This window comes from Tetrao urogallus, assembly GCF_951394365.1.
Source record: "Tetrao urogallus genome assembly, chromosome: 2".
NCBI classification, from domain to species: domain Eukaryota; kingdom Metazoa; phylum Chordata; class Aves; order Galliformes; family Phasianidae; genus Tetrao; species Tetrao urogallus.
Genome location: NC_136814.1, coordinates 80,914,798 through 80,931,443, shown reverse-complemented (window position 1 = coordinate 80,931,443; position 16,646 = coordinate 80,914,798). Strand labels below are relative to the sequence as shown.

The 16,646-nt window shown below is 33.3% G+C and overlaps 1 protein-coding gene across 10 annotated transcripts in view; it reads left to right on the top strand.

The window, feature by feature from the left end:
- Positions 1–16,646, top strand: part of RIMS1 (regulating synaptic membrane exocytosis 1) — a gene marked incomplete at both ends in the record, with an annotated part of 287,625 nt that overhangs the window by 157,031 nt on the left and 113,948 nt on the right. For 9 of the 10 annotated variants that reach the window (XM_079550251.1, XM_079550253.1, XM_079550252.1 and 6 more), the window contains 10 exons: positions 1,479–1,546; positions 2,081–2,191; positions 3,506–3,605; positions 5,352–5,475; positions 10,440–10,486; positions 11,627–11,739; positions 12,779–12,909; positions 13,226–13,397; positions 13,503–13,659; positions 14,897–14,968. In XM_079550251.1, the coding sequence (XP_079406377.1) occupies positions 1,479–1,546; positions 2,081–2,191; positions 3,506–3,605; positions 5,352–5,475; positions 10,440–10,486; positions 11,627–11,739; positions 12,779–12,909; positions 13,226–13,397; positions 13,503–13,659; positions 14,897–14,968 (1,095 nt within the window). Of the gene's footprint in view, positions 1–1,478; positions 1,547–2,080; positions 2,192–3,505; positions 3,606–5,351; positions 5,476–9,979; positions 10,037–10,439; positions 10,487–11,626; positions 11,740–12,778; positions 12,910–13,225; positions 13,398–13,502; positions 13,660–14,896; positions 14,969–16,646 lie in introns of all 10 variants that reach the window. The other variant, XM_079550254.1, reaches the window with a different exon arrangement.

The window sequence follows — 16,646 nt, the reverse complement described above, 5'->3', positions numbered from 1 at the left end:
TGTTTTCTGAAGATTAAGAGCATGGCAAAATTACTAAGGGTATCTGAAATAAGTCACTGTCCTTACTGAAATTAGGGTTTTTACCCAGTGGCTATTAAGTGATCAACACAGAGCTTGTGGACATCCTGAGAACTGTTCTGTAATTTTTTTTTTCTGTGATTTTTCAAATGACTGAGGTTCTTTCCCATAATGAAGCTAAAAAATGCCTGAAGTGCAGGTATAGATAGAAACCTCAATGAGAAGTAACTGTTTCTTTCAGGCACTGAAATTAGCCTCTAGCTTGAAAGTTTAAATTTTAGGTTACTAGAGCTTTTGTTTCCTTACTTTTTAAAAAGCACTGTATGTTAAATGTCAGAATTGTCTACTTTTTCTTTCCTTAGGTAAAAACTTTCAAAAATAGCTCTTTGATTATTTAAGACCGAACTTCTTTATAGCACTGTTACTGAAAAAGATATTTGAAAGGAGCTGTAATTTTCAGTCCTAATGACACAACTGCATTTTGCTAACATACCGTAGTAATACCCTCAGGGATGAAATAGTGACAAGGTTCAGAACTCCCATTTAAAATTAGCACTTGGACAGAAATGCTTTGGAAGAACAAATCCAAAGTCCTGTTCTGTTTGTTCTGTTCTAGCCAGTATCATTCTTCAGAGTCCTCGGTACCATTTGCACCCTTTCTTTTTGTAAAGAAAATTCTAATTGCACTGCCTGATGGTCTTCTTACTACAGTTCCTGCTCCTTAATTTTCCATCTTAGGAGTGCAGTTACATCATTGTAGATAACAGCCAGTAGAGTTGGTAATTTTTGCAACCAATTCAACCTTCCACTGCTTTCAGACCAGGTTTTATTCTTGAGGTATATAGTATGTAAGTTTGTCCCGAGCAAAATGAAAGATTGCAACCTCATAATTGCTGTTGATACTACTTACTCTTCTTCTGTGGCTGTTTTGCCTGGTAATCTGTGTATTCTCCTCTAGCTCTCGTGTCCCTCTGTCTGTACTGGTTGTATTGATTAACTATTTCGCAGATTCTAGAATGTGGTCTACCGTTCTGTCCTTAACTATAGCTAAGTGCCTGTTTTGTGAAGTATTCTCTTTAGCATCATCATTAGTTGTGGTCCTATGTGTATTTTATTGGGATGAGGGAGGAGGAGGGTTGTAAATACTGTGCACTGGGGTCTGTTCTGGGAAGTCTACTGACAAAAAGTGTTGGAGTGCACAACTAGTCCTGAAGTATGATTAATGAAAAAATAGAGGTCCAAATAATTGTGTTATTATACACTTCTGTTTTGTTTCTTCTTATAGTTAGTCTATCTTATTTTCAAACTGATATGTTGAATTTAATTCAAACATTGCAGTTTTTATATTCACTTCATCAAAATATTGCAAACCGTTAAAATCCATGCATACAGAAGTGATCACACATACATCTTCCTCTGTTTGAGAGATTACACATTTCTTTCTATTCATATTCTTCCAGGTGACTTGGATTATTACTGGCTGGATCCTGCCACGTGGCACAGCAGGGAGACATCTCCTATTAGTTCGGTAAGCAACAAGGAAAAAGAACGTTGTAAGTATGAACTAAAATGATTGCTGATAATTTCAGTTTGCTATACATATTTAGATATTTTAAAAGAATTACGTACAGTGAGTGTGAAAATTTGGTTTCATGGATCATGAAAATAAAAATCAGAAGGGACTTTTATCAGAATCTCTACTAATTTTTAATAGATTTCAAATCCAATACTAACCACAGAAGAAGCAGTGAATGTGGTACTGCTCCCGGAGAAATTAGTAATATTTTTTTCTATTAGAATGGGAAAGGATATTATTCTATAATGAACATGTATGCTTTGTGCAACATACATTTTATACTACAGAACAGAACTTATAATTTTCAGGGTCCTGAAATCAATAGCAAATGTCTAATTTTATTAGTAGCATTCTATTTTAAATAATAAATTGTATTAAACATTTAATTGTAATATAAACCTAGCTGTAGACTTACTGCTGAAATTTTTTACATAGTGGTTGCAATTTTATTTTTTTTTTTTGTTCACTGCTTGTTTTTATCAACAGCATCCAGTAACGTGGCAGCCTTCTAAAGAGGGAGATCGCTTAATTGGGCGTGTTATTCTTAACAAGAGAACAACCATGCCAAAAGAATCAGGTGCATTACTGGGGCTAAAAGTAAGTCTTACATGCTTCATGGGTTAATGAATGACATTTCTGCTGACCTGACTGTTTGGAACCTTAATGTACCAAGTCAGAGTACTCTTCAATTACTCCAATTCATTTAGTATCCCAAATTACTCATTTTGTACTGGACTTCACAGATTTTTGTCCCTAAGATGCCAGAACACTTAAAAGGAATCCTTCTGGAGACTGCTGGCGAGTACACTGTTCAATAATATGCGTATTTTTATTAATATGGAGCTCCAAAAATGACTGAGAAACTTAATTAGGTGTCATCCTCTTTCCACTGAAACCAGTAGAAACAGAAAACAAGAAACAGAGGAAACATTCCCATTCATTTACAACTAAGTCAGCTTCTCCTTGTGTTCAAGCCCTCACATGTGGTCTAGGTTGCTGGCTTATTGTGGTGGGAATTAAATCAGGAAAAACCCCTGTGAATTTGGTAATGGTATGTCACTTATTCATCTCAAAGGGAGAGAAGATAAAAACAGCTTTGTTCTACTAAACATTTTGTAGTCTTTTGCACAAGGCTGGTTTTTGCTAGCAACAAGCATAATTTTCTTAATGTGAGACAAAAGTTTGGCCCCAGTAGGAAACATAGATTGAAAGGCTTCTCTGTTTTTTTGTTGTTTTGTTTTCTTTTTTTTTGAGTTTTGTATGATGTAAACTAAGCTCCAGGTAATGCATTCACTGGTAAACTTAGCACATTCCCTTTTCACAACCCTGTTGGCGGGTAAACTTCTGGGTCTTTATGGGTATGGATCTATATGAAAACTCTGACTAGTAAACCATGTAGGCAGCATGAAGTAATAATACCTAATGAACTACCATTTTACTGTTTCATTTCATTATGAAACTCATCCTAGAATATTCTTGACAGAAGTACTGACTTCAGAGAATGAAATGGATAGAGAGGATAGCAAGTCAGCAACAATGCTTCTTTTGTTTTATATTTTATCAAAAATTGAATCACCTGAGAGACTTTTTCTTTTTCCCCTTTGTTTACCCATTTGTGTAACAAGCAGACTGCTTCAAAGCAAAACACCATTCAGTTCTGTTTAATAGAAGACAGAAGTTGATCTTCTGTCTTCTGATGTGCTTGGATGGGAGGCCAAGTTTTTAACTGTAGCAGTGTTTGTGTGAACTATTTGCATGTGTTCCCTTTTGGTGCATTGGCTGATTTTTTAGTTGTACCACTAATGGTGTTTTGGGGATTTTCATACTTTTGGTTTGATGTTCACTTGCAATTTTCACATATATATGATGTATGTCTGTGGCTTGGAAACTTACCAATTTATGATTTTCCAGGTTGTTGGAGGAAAAATGACAGAATTAGGACGACTCGGTGCCTTCATTACCAAAGTGAAGAAAGGTAGCTTGGCTGATGTGGTGGGGCATCTCAGAGCAGGTAAATCAATCAAATACATACAAAATATATTGTTCTTGACTTCTTGTAATGCATTTGTTAATTTATATTAACATCACTTCTTTGATATGCTAATATATGGTGAATAGATAAAAAACACTGCAATGTTCTTATGGAATGCTACAATTTCCTACATTTCTAACTTATTAATGACTACATTTGCTTGGATGTATGAAAAAAATACAATACACTTCTGGTCTGTGCTGAAGTGCCATGGTTGAATTTAACTGGTATGTTTTTGCTTTCTTATCTCAGGAGGTGTTTTTTATACTCTGTAGAAGCAACATAAAAAATTTATGAAACTTACTCAATTGTGTCAAAAACCCACTGCAGTAATTTTATTAACACTGCAGTGTCACCTGAATGATGGATGCAACAGACATTATTAATCCTTTCAGCGTGAAATACTAACCAAAAAAAAAAAAAAAAAAAAGAAGAAAAACAGCTCTATGAAACGATCCTAAAGTATTTAAAGTATTTAAAGTACGATCCTAAAGTATTTAAAGTATGTACATAATAATTATTTGTTGCCCTTGCAAGTGTTTGACTGTACTATTTACATTTTCCAAGCTTTATTTTTAAATGGAATATGAACAATGCTTTTTGATCGGTTTTCTAAACATCTTCCTGGTGGTTTATATTCTTATCATAGCCCTAAACAACTATTTTGGAAGTGTCTTAGGAACAAAAGTTTTAAGCAGTGCCTTCATTGGAATCCAGAAATTCAAATGAGAACTTTTATGAATTTTTGATGATTACATTAACCAAGTAATATAATAAAGAAATAGGACACTTGATGAGTCTCCAAAAGTATCCTACTTTGTATTGGCATTTGTTACTTTCTTTTCAATTTGAAAAACAAGTTGTTATTAGCACCTCTTATTATAGATTTTAAGTGCAGAATGTAGTTACTGAAAATTACAAGAAAGAAAATAAGGATATTTGTGGTATCAGATAATGGATGCACAGTTCTGGCCGATACATAGGATGGGATGTGAGAGTGTAAGATTACCTTATGGTTCCTGCAGTTTAATCGAATATACTGATCTTTATTAAGAAACTATAATTAAATACTTTAATCTTTTCAAAATAGTACTAACGTGCAATGCAATGTACATATTATTAAAATTCTGGAAGTGACAAGCTGAAAAAAGACACTTATCTAAATATCGTTTACATCAGGTTTTGGTTTCTCTTCTCCCCTGGCATCCTTAGAAGTAATGATTTAGTTCTGACTTTTCTTTTTTGTTCATTTGACACAGACAATGAAGAATTTCTGTTGAGAATTCAAACTGCACAGTATATAAAATTTATTGAAAAATCCTGATTAAGGTTAAACATTAGATATTTGTTTCCATTTTTTGAAGATTAATTATTTATTGTCAACATTTATTACTGTGAGTTAAAGTTACTGTTAGTAAAGTTTTTACTGTTAAAGTCTTCTTAAAGAGACTTTTATTGTGTAGCACAGTAATGTTTGCTGTATTACCTCTGAAGTACTTAATAAATTAGGACAATTTGTTTCATTTATATGTTTTTTTTTGTAGAAGTTGTAGCTACATTCTGTGAAACAAGCCTTGGTAGCGTCTCAAAAACCATTTCTGGATTTCAAACATAATTTTTAAATTTATTTTGAGCAATGTAACTTAGTTATGTACGTTTCATAAATGTTTTGTGCTTCTTTGCAAAAGAATATTGAAATGAATTAAAATTCTCTTTAACTTCAAGGAGATGAAGTTCTAGAATGGAATGGTAAACCCTTGCCTGGAGCTACAAATGAAGAAGTTTACAACATTATTTTAGAATCAAAGTCAGAACCTCAAGTTGAAATTATTGTTTCAAGGCCTATTGGGTAAGGCTAAATACTAGCTTCTTAAGTACAGTTATTAGTCCTACTACTAATTGGACTTCTAAAGGGGTTATTTGTGAGTTCTTTGTTTTTTATCTTTGAATAATGGAGTGTGATTGACTTTCCATTGCTGACATTCTGTACATTCCATTTTCGTCGTTACCTGTTGCAGTCTTGGGCCTTTACAGTGATTTATCAGTATAAATGATTTGTTAGGAAGAAAGCATTGAGCATTGCAGGAATTGAATTATGTCAATGCTAGTGGGATTTTAAAGAGGTTTTCTTTAAAGAGAGGAAAAAAGAAATACAGCTGTAACTGAAAAAGCTGTATTTGGCTTTTTTCTTTTTTTTTAGAATTATAATTTTTATTATAAATCCACGTTTGGTGTTTGGCAGTAACAATTCTTGCATTCTTGATTTCTGAAGAATCATCTGTTTGAGTTGATAAAACGAGGGTTTTACATTTGTCACAATTGCTTTACAGCAATATTTTACACTCCTTCCCTGAAAATGACTCTAATGGGACTATTTTGAGTGATCTTACAGGATGGAATTTCAATAAAATTGTAAATTGACAATTAGATTGCAGAGATGAGTCACATGGTTTACAATAAAAAGTATAAAATGACTCTTGACTAGTTTCAGAAAAAATGTGAGAGGTTTAAATCTATCTGTAGTTTTTAGCCTTCACAGAGATCACATGCTCACTTGTATGTCTCTAGTACCAGTAACCTGTAGGTGGATGGTGAGCTGTTTTCTCATTATAAATGCATGATTCTTTCATTTTGAATGTGCTGGATTTCATCCTAATTATAAGTTTTATTTTTCTCAAATATGGCAAGTTTTTATTTTGAGAAACAGAAAGCGCTATTCATTTTCCTTCTGACTAAAACATTCTTCCTGTATTTCATATCAGCTTTTGGTGTTTGGTTTTGTCCACACTGTGCAAATGTAGATATACCTTGCAAGTGAACTCTTCCTTTTTAATGACAATCACTATTAAAAGTATTTGAAAGTATTTAAATGAAATTAACATTTGTTGGTAATCTCAATGGCAAATTAGAGCTTGATGCAAAAATAGTGGTTGTTTAGTGCCCGAATTAACATCCAGAGTGAAACAGTATGGAAGTAGAAAGCTTATTTGACAATCTTAAGTCACAGGTAAATTAAGAGACATCCCTGATCAAAAATTGGCATTCAGTCTTTATGATTTAAAATCAAATGCCATAAGTGGATTTTTGAAAATTTAATTTTTATGTTTTAAATCAGGAGAAAAGAAGTATTGGACTGGACATAACATCATTTCTCAATTGAAAGAAAATTGATCTGTTCAACTAATACAAAAAAGAAACTACTGTATTAGTTTTTTAAATAGTGAGCTTTAGATATCAATGTATTTGTAAATGTCACATATCCTTAGATTTTTATCTTGATTCTTAAATTGACTTCTTGTTTATGAATTCTATAAATGTACAGACTTCAAAAAACAAAGTACAATGTGGCCAATTCCACTAATGTGCTCTTGAAAAAAAATCCAGGGAAAATACCACAACTGTTGGACTAAGGTCTAGAAAATAAAGGGTATTCAAAAACAAAGACTGCTTCTAAATCTGAACAGCAATTATTGCACTAATGAAACAGAAATAGGACCAATGAAATGTAATGTTTTGCTTTGTATGACCCACACGTATTTCTTTCCAGACATAAGCAAAAACAGGGCACATCAAATTACTCTTTTATTTTGACATAAATAGTCTTAATATGGAGGTGTTTATATGCTATAATAATTCTATCCTTGTAGAACTGTGTTCTGCTTGAATTATTATCTTTTCCTTTTCCTTTTTTCTTTTTTCTACAGAGATCAAATAAATAACCCAAAGGGTCTAGAGCATGCAACTGTTCAAATTTAAGGATCTCTTTGTTTTCCCTTCGAAATTAGATTAATACCTGTTGTTTTACATCACATTGGGATTTACCTCTCTCTCATCTAAACCTCACAAAAAAATCTCAGAAAAACCCCACCCAGGCATTATGTGACTAAGAAAATCCTGATGTGAACAACAACAACAAAAAAATGATGAGCACTACATCCTGCACATGATTTTCTTGTTTGTTTGTTTGAATTTGTGGATGTTTTGCTTTGGATTACTTTTTTTTTTTTTTTCCTTCTGGCTTCTCCTTGCCTTGTTATTCCAACTATGTGCTCATTTCACATTCCTGATAGTGAATTTGACTTAATCCAATTGATCTAGTATAGCCAAGATTTGTATCTACTTTAGATTCTGATTCAGCAAACTTCTAGCTGCTTGATAAAGCATTAATTGGTAATCCATTACACCTAAAATTCCTGTGAGGGAATAGGTTCCCGAAAGACCTGAAAAATGATATTTCTTCTGCATAATTTAAGTGTTTTCATCTCTTAGTATTAATAATGCAAGTAATGTAGCAGTACATCTAATGGTCTCTTTTTAAAAAGTCCTAGTATATTAGGTCTAAAAAGCCTAAATTTAATATGGTTTTGCTAAAGTAAATAATAGGAGGACTGGAAGGCCACAAATTAGACGACTGCAAATTACAAAATTGATGTCTATACAGTTTGCTTAGTCTTGTAAATTTGGATTTCTGTGTCTATCAGTAAATGTAATTTTGAGTAATGGATAATTGTAGGGTGTTTATGAGAGAAAAATGTGAAGAATTCAAGACAATTAGCAAATAAAGGCATAGCAAATGGTATAACCACAGTAGTACCATAAAAACTCCGTAGAAACTAATTGACATTAATACTTGTGATTGCATACACAAGGTAGGTAAGAAACCATTTAAAATTAGATTTAATGGATTGGCATCTAAATATGAAGGGGAGAAAATGAGCTATGAATATGCATGCAGTGGTAGAGGCTGTTAATGTAAGGCAGCATAGGCTTTGGCAGCACACTGTTTGAGAAGCACTCTGGCATGGTAACTGTCTCTTGTGTGTTCGGGTGAGCTCATATGGGATAGTGCAGGTAAAACAAATTTTTCTTTATTTGTCTCTTGTTTTCCTTGTCGTATACAACTTATATTTGCTTGGATTTCCACAAATCTTATTGCAAAAAATGTTGTCTCTGCAGTGTGATTCAGTTCCTGTGTTACTGTACCCTAGGTCTTTGCAAGGAGACTGAGCCTCCATAACAAACTAAACAGTGATAGATTTCAGAGAGTTACTAGAGTAATACAGTTAATGTAAACTGCAAATGGATCCTTTTTTTCCTTTTTTAAAAACCATTTATTTTAGCTAGTCTGGCTTTGGTTAGTTAAAACCGTTTCTTCTATGTCTTCTGAAGATTTTTTTTATTGTTGATGTCTTTCTCCATCCACCCAGGTATGTAGGATGAACTTCCCGTGTTGAAATGTTTCTTATACCTATAAGCCCTGTTTAAATATCCTAAATTTTGTATTCTTATGAGCAACGCTATGCTGCAGAAGAGAAAGTACATATTTCTAGCACAAGAGATATCGCAGACTTAATGTCATATTGAGCAGGAAAATCAGTTGGAATAAACAAATATTTCAGACTGATGAAAATTTCCTTAGAAACAGAAGAGAGAACATGCTGTGAAGTCCACACAGCAGCCCTGCTGAGCACTAAGTCATGTGTTTAATTGTGAAGGAGTATTATGCCATGTCAAGAGCAAATAATGCAGTTGTATTTCCATGAGTTTGAGGAAATCACAGTATTCCTTACTCACAAAGTCAAGGAAAAGTCAAGAACTTTCTTGGTTAGTGCTGAGATGAAGTCTAATGCAAAATGTTAGTTGGGAGCCAAAGTAGGTTTTGTTAAATCATGTGTACCAGAAAATTTAAAATGCAGAACTTGAAAAATAAATTTAAGACTGGTTGGTTGGGAACTATTACGTTCACTTTCTAACTTAAGTGTTTGTTTCTTTGTTGAAAGTAGCATTTATATATATATATATATATATATATATATAAGTCTTAGTTTTATTGACTTCTAAATCATTAAGGCAATGTTTCACTGAACAGAAAGATACCTGAGTACCTTTAAAATGCTCACCTTTACACTTAAAATCTTTAAATGTTCTTCAAAAATACTATTTTTGTTTAAACTTTGAATTAGTATTTGCAGAAGAAAATAGTTTCAAGTGAATTGCTGAAGAGCTTTGTTTCCATTTTCTTGCTCTGCTTTTCTAATATTTGCAGAAAAATAGTTATATCTTGCCTTTGCAATGTATTTTCAATGCTTGTTGAGAACAGGACAGAATGAGGAGCTATCATTATCTAGACTGTGGTGGAAAAGTAATTGTGCTGATGACAAAATTTTGACAGACGCTTATGGATGTAACTGGTTTGATTTTGTTTATGTGTATGTGTTGGATGTTTCTATGTTGAAAAAATTCTATACCCAATTGTAACGAGTTGTGATATTTTTTTAGCCTATGAAGAAGTGTATTATTCTTTTGTTGTTTGACGTTTCTAATATTTCTTGGTTTTTTTTTTTTATTGTAAGACATTTTCATCAGTTTCATTCTATGAACTCCTTGAGACGTTTATATAAAGATTACTAGTGAGTTAATCTCTGTCTTCTGTTTTGTTTGTAAATGTTTCCTCCAAAGAATAGTTGAGTGTCATTAGCTATACTGCCATTTACCCCCTTCTCTTCATAAAACCTCTCAGGCTTTAGATTGTGAAAATAGTAGAATCCATCCATAATATTTACATCATAGCACTCGTTTTGTCTTCTAAGTTTGAAGGAAGTAATAGTTTCTTGTTAAGATTTTCATGAAACCCAGTGAAAACGATGAACTGGGTTCAAATATTTCCCCCTTCTTTCTCCATAATCCATCAGAACAAAAAGAGATACGTTTCTGAAACTGTTTCTTAGAAACATGTTTGTTACAGAAGAAGGTACTCTTCCTTATTCCTAATTATTTTGTGTTTATTTTGTGTTATTTATTCATGTTTTTTAGTGATATTCCTCGGATTCCTGAGAGTTCTCATCCCCCATTAGAGTCCAGTGAGTACATTCTCTTTGTTCCTTTGATTGAGCTTGATCTTGTACTCAGTACATTTTTTGCTATGAATTTTTGGAATGCCTACCATGCAGTGGGAGACTGCGTTGTCTTGAGATTTTTATGTGAAAAAAAATCGTTGTTATCTGAATCTTGTGTGTTAAATTCTAAACAATATAGATTTGATTAAAAACTATATACATTTCAAATGTTAGCAGGATTTTACTATGTTCTTTTGTTACTTGTGCTGTTAATACCGTAAGTGTATAAGACATGCCTGAAGAAGTCATTTACTTGTTCTAGCATAACAGAGGAGATAGGTAGAAGAGGCTGCCAAAAGTACAAACAAATGGCATCAGGATTTCACCTCCTGCACCATCCAGCCTAAGTCCAGAGTTTCTGCTTCTCTTTAACTTATGGAGAATGCAACCCTATGGTGAAATTTTTGTGTATGACACTTGAAAAGAACAGTTTCCTTAGCTGTCATTTGAAGTGTCAGCTGGGTTGCATGAGAGCCATGGCTTCCAGCCCTTTCTCATCTGAGCCTTGCGTGAGAAGCAATGAGAAACTTCCTTGGGTCCAGCAGGGCCACTGAACTTGCTATGCTGCTCCTTGCCTTTCATGAGCTTGTCCTTGCTCACGTGAGCTCTGCTTCACTGATAGAGAACTACTAATCTCCTGCATAGACAGGAGTGTCCTCTGTGCCAGATGCCTGTCTTGCATGTCTTCCTGCCTCTGAATTCTCAGGAGTTAAAATCACATTTCAGAAGCTACTATTAAAAAAAAAAAAGAAAAAAGAAAAAGAAAAAGAAAAAAATCATTTACTCATTACAGTTTTTAGCTATGCACTCTGTACAATGAGGATATTTTATTCAAGGCATGGTATGTCAATGATAGATAAGGAACACTTTGTAATATGTTATTTAGAGTAAAAGAAAAAATGTCAGGTTTAATCTGGGTTAAGAGTATCTAGACTATTTTCACCACCTCATTTGCATCAGCTTAAAAAAATTCTGTATGCTAAGACATTAATACTATGCATAAAGACAAGCTTTATTATGTTCAAAGAAAAACAATTCATAAATTATTCAAATTTGCTTTATAATTTCAGATGGAGAGTTCATGTGTTTCTTGCATATTTTTAGGTTCAAGTTCTTTTGAATCTCAGAAGATGGAAAGACCTTCTATTTCTGTTATTTCTCCAACCAGCCCTGGAGCCCTACGGGATGCACCACAAGTCCTACCAGGGCAGCTTTCTGTGAGCAGATTTTATTTTTCCTAAGTTAATAATGAATGAATGAATGTTTATCAGATGTTGGTCCTTCAGCCCTCTGCCTTCCCAAGGTCTATTGGGAAGTCAAAGGAAGTGACTGTCGCTAGTGAAGTCTAACATCTTTCAAATGTGTAAGTATACATTCACTGTAATCACAGCAGAAGTAAAGAGTTGTTGTCTTAATAAATGAGAACATGCAGAAATTTACATTGAGGAGCCCACAAACATGCAGAAGTAAAGAGTTGTCGTCTTAATAAATGAGAACATGCAGAAATTTACATTGAGGAGCCCACAAACATGCCTTCTAATTTTTCATGCTGTACTCTTTTGCACTTGCAAATAACAAGCACCACACCACTCTACCTTCTTTACAGGAGCAAGTAAAGAGCTATGTTAACTTATACTGTAGAAAAATGCAATTGAATTTAGATAAACTTCACCTCCTGGAATTCTCTGTAATGTTAATTGAAACTGTACTTATTAAACACACAGTGAATTCTTAGACTTTGTTATTATATATTCTTAACTTTTTATATTGATTATATTAATTTCTAAGTACACAGCAGACTCAAAAATTCTGTTACGATCCTACGAGGAAAGAATTTAGCTGTATTTTATACTTTCCCTTAGACCTTTCTAATGTGACAGATGAGAGTAGGTAGATTTTGAACATGCCTGAAGTTTAGCTGCAGTTTAGCTTCCTATTTAAACGTAGATTCAAAAGTGCAAAACTAAGATGATGCTGGCTTGAATGAACTTACAGGTACCAGTGATTACAGTAAGTCATGTAAGTATAATTGAGTAACACCATTTTATTCAGCTAGGTGAATATGTAAGTCTTTGGTATACACCAACATATTTTATTAATAGATTTGCAATTATATGCATCTCATTGTCTCTTGGGAAAATAAATGTTACTTCTAAATTGTGATTAATGTGATGCAATATAAAAATTCCTTTTTTTTTTTTTTTTTTTTTCTTTTTCATTTTCAATGTCTTTTTTCTGGTAACTTGTTTAATGTAGGTGAAACTGTGGTATGACAAGGTGGGACATCAGTTAATAGTGAATGTTCTACAAGCAACAGATTTGCCACCAAGAGTAGATGGACGGCCAAGGAATCCCTATGTAAAAATGTATTTTCTTCCAGACAGGAGGTAGTACTTCAGTTGAGAAAATTATTTTGTAATTTATTGAATCAATTTTTAAGTGAATGTTTTTGAATTGCAATATTCTTTCATATGTATTTTTTTCCTATTTAGACTAATTATGAGAAAAAAATTGCAATAGAGGTATTTAATTCAGTATAAAATTAACTCTCCAGACATTTGGATGAATGCAGTCCGCTGTACAGCAAATACTTTTCTCTTTTAAGGCATTATCAGATCAGGAAAAAATGAAACCAATAAGTGCTGATGAGTTTATGGCTTTTTGTGATTTACAAACAATTTACAACAAATATTTATGTTACAGTGATAAAAGTAAAAGGAGGACCAAAACAGTAAAGAAAAGTCTAGAGCCAAAATGGAACCAAACTTTTCTCTACTCGCATGTCCATCGTAGAGATTTTAGAGAACGAATGCTTGAAATAACAGTATGGGATCAGCCAAGAGTCCAAGAAGAAGAGAGTGAATTTCTTGGAGAGGTGACGCACACAATCACATTTATCCTGAGTTTGATATTTATTTTTGAATACACGTTAAACTTACATATTAAAATTTAAATTAAAATGTGATAATTTTCCTCCTAGATTCTTATAGAGCTGGAGACAGCGCTTTTAGATGATGAACCACATTGGTATAAGCTACAGACACATGATGAATCTTCACTACCTCTGCCTCAGCCATCACCTTTCATGCCAAGAAGACATGTTCATGGTGGAGAAAGCTCTAGCAAAAAATTACAGAGTAGGTCCAATCCATTCATCTTGTTTTTTTTTTTAATTTTTAAATTTGGAATCCTGGGTATGTTGTACTGATATTTAGTTTTCACGTACAAGACAAAAATGCTATTTCATAGTCTGTTAGTGTTATACAAATGAACAGCAAAAAGAGATGCCTTTGCACGTGCCAGCATTTCACCTGTGATGCATAACTTTCAAGTAAATGAAACCTATTTGAATCAACTGATTTTCACTAGCAAAATAAAATTGATCAAATATTTGTTTTCATAAATCTCCTTTCAAAAGGAAAAAGTCCACGTTTGTTGGATACTTTTGTAATAATTAAAAGCCTTTTATTTAAAAAAGGCTTTGAAGTCTTGTGAGGTGTAAAAACACTTCATTTAAGTTTAGTTTCAGCTTCCAATGTACTTTTATATACCATACCATATAATCAGATGAAAGAAGGAATGTAAGCAGCAAAGAGAAACTGCTTTGGGAGGTACAGTTGTTCTGAAGATTCTGATTCCAGGTTTGTATGATTCACACTAAAAATAATGAATGTATTGAAATATTTGACTGTTGTAGTCTCTCTCTTCATTTAACTTAGTAAAAGATTTATTTTAAAATGGGAAGGATGTAGGACGTTATTTTTAATAAGCTTTCAAGCTATTTTTCGCATTATTATTATTTTTTTTAACATAAAAGTCATTAATTCCAGCCAACGCATAAGAAATTGGAGATATTCAGGAATGAATTGTAGAAATGTGATACTACTTTAATTACTGCCTGAGAATATGTATAGAGATAGCAAACCAAAGGTTAGTTTTCATGAGATATTTGAACTTTTTAAAAGGCTGTCAGTGCTGCTTCCTCTTCTCCTTTCTTACCATATGCTGCCACCTCTGCTTTCCTGTTCAGCTGATTCAGCTTGCTCTACTCACTGAAATAGCACAAAAGTACCTTTTTTTTTTTTCTTTATTTGAGAAATAAAGAAATCTTTTTCCTTGCTTAGTGAGCTAAACTAACCTCGTAGAAGAGTACTGAGGGAAGAAAGGCAGAGGAGGCTGCAGCATCTGTGAACCTGTTGGATTGACTCAACTGTTTGATGAGACATCACCAAATCAGTGATGCAGTTTAATTCTCCACTTGTACTGTTTAGACTCAAAATCATCTTTTCAGTTTTAGTACTACAAATGAACCTATTTTTACGCTTTATAACATGGCCAGATGCTCAGGTATTTGTTTACCTTACTGTTGTGCAGGATCTCGGCCAATCAGTGATAGTGACATCTCAGATTATGATGTTGATGATGGTATTGGAGTTGTTCCTCCAGGTGCGTGGGTGAACAGCATGGTCCTGCTTTCTTTTTTCTTGCTTGCTTATTTATTTATTTTCATTATAACATTTCAGAATATTGAAGATACTGGTTTTAGAGAATGCGTAGTGGGAAGAACAAGTTTTTCTGATCATTCCATGGTTCTTGTCCTTCTCAAATATGGTGAATTAAAAGATTCTATAATTCGTTCATTGGTATTCCTTTTGCATACCATTCTTCACATATGAACCACTTGATGGTTCAAATTGTTTACCACGTAATGTTCCAAGCATTATTAAAAATACTAATTTAATTTTAAAAATTGCTTTACAACAGTAATTAGGGTTTCAGTGTTTATTGCAAGCATGTTTTATTTTGCTTTTTGCTTGATACTTAGATGTAAAAGAGTCTTCCATAGACTTTATTGAGAATGCATGCTGTAGATTATGATGCATGTAGCATGGCTGTACCTTCTATAGTTTCCTTGAGTCTTCATAAACTACCATTACCCTAAATGTTCATAAATTTAGCTTGTACCATGGTTAGACTTCAATTTATCATCCTTTTGTACTTTGGATGCCATATTTTTCTATTTCTGTCTGACTGTTGCTATAAGTCAGATGAATAGGTTTCAGAATTGTCCCAAGCTATCCTAAGATTCGCCGTTTCATTGGCAGTACTAAATCGTTTTTTCCTTCGATGTCCCTGATGACAATTACTGAATTAAATCATGGCAGGTTTTAGAAAGTCCTCTATCTCCCTGATCAGAGTTTAAAATAATCTGACAGTTTATTCATTATATATTGATTAAAAATACATTGTACATTTTATTACCACATATAGATACAAATTTTGCTTCTTTTTATGTGTTAGGGTACTTCCCTTACTTTCATTCAATTGCATATGAGCAACTAAGCAGGAAATTTGTTCCATTATGTCTTACAATTGTATTTGGTTTAATGAAGTGATTAATCTTGTTATTTACAGAAGCTGAGAACCTTTAAGCTAAAAATAAATCATAGGTTTCAAAAATGTGGCATACCTATGTATGCTTTCTTACCTCTCAATATACATACTTAGAGCAGGAATTTTTTTTAAGCTGCCAATTCTTTAGGGCATTCATTTGAAATAAACCGTTTCCATCTAGCCAGAACCTTTCAAGAACGTTCAACTGAGTACATTGGACTCTATTCTCTGGGTCAACCCCTGAATCGCTACAGTTCTTACGGAAAGTTCTTAGGACAGCGAGTGCTTGAGCACGGCTTTGAAGCATACATGGGAGCAGACTTCCTCAAGAGATCACTGCAGAAAATTGCAGTATATTGCAATGCCATGTACCACTGGATTTTTTTTTAGAATCGGTTCATGGAACTGTTTATAAAAGGTGTTTATACTCACAGCTTTAAAGTAACTTCAGTTGAAGCTCTGCTTAACACAGTTTATTTTTGACAAATTTTTGTGGTATGCCTACGTCTGTTTACATGAATATTATTTTAATGCTCTCAGCCTCTCCTCAGATGTACGATGCTCCAGGCTTTTAATTAGCTTTGTGGTCCTGCTCTGGACTCAGAGTGCTTTAACTCTTTCTCTTTCTTCTATGATGGAGCTCAATATTCCAAATGTGACCACACCATTACTGAGTATATAAAAAGAGTCAGTAAAGGATTTATAAAAACAAAATAAAATGTAATCTGAG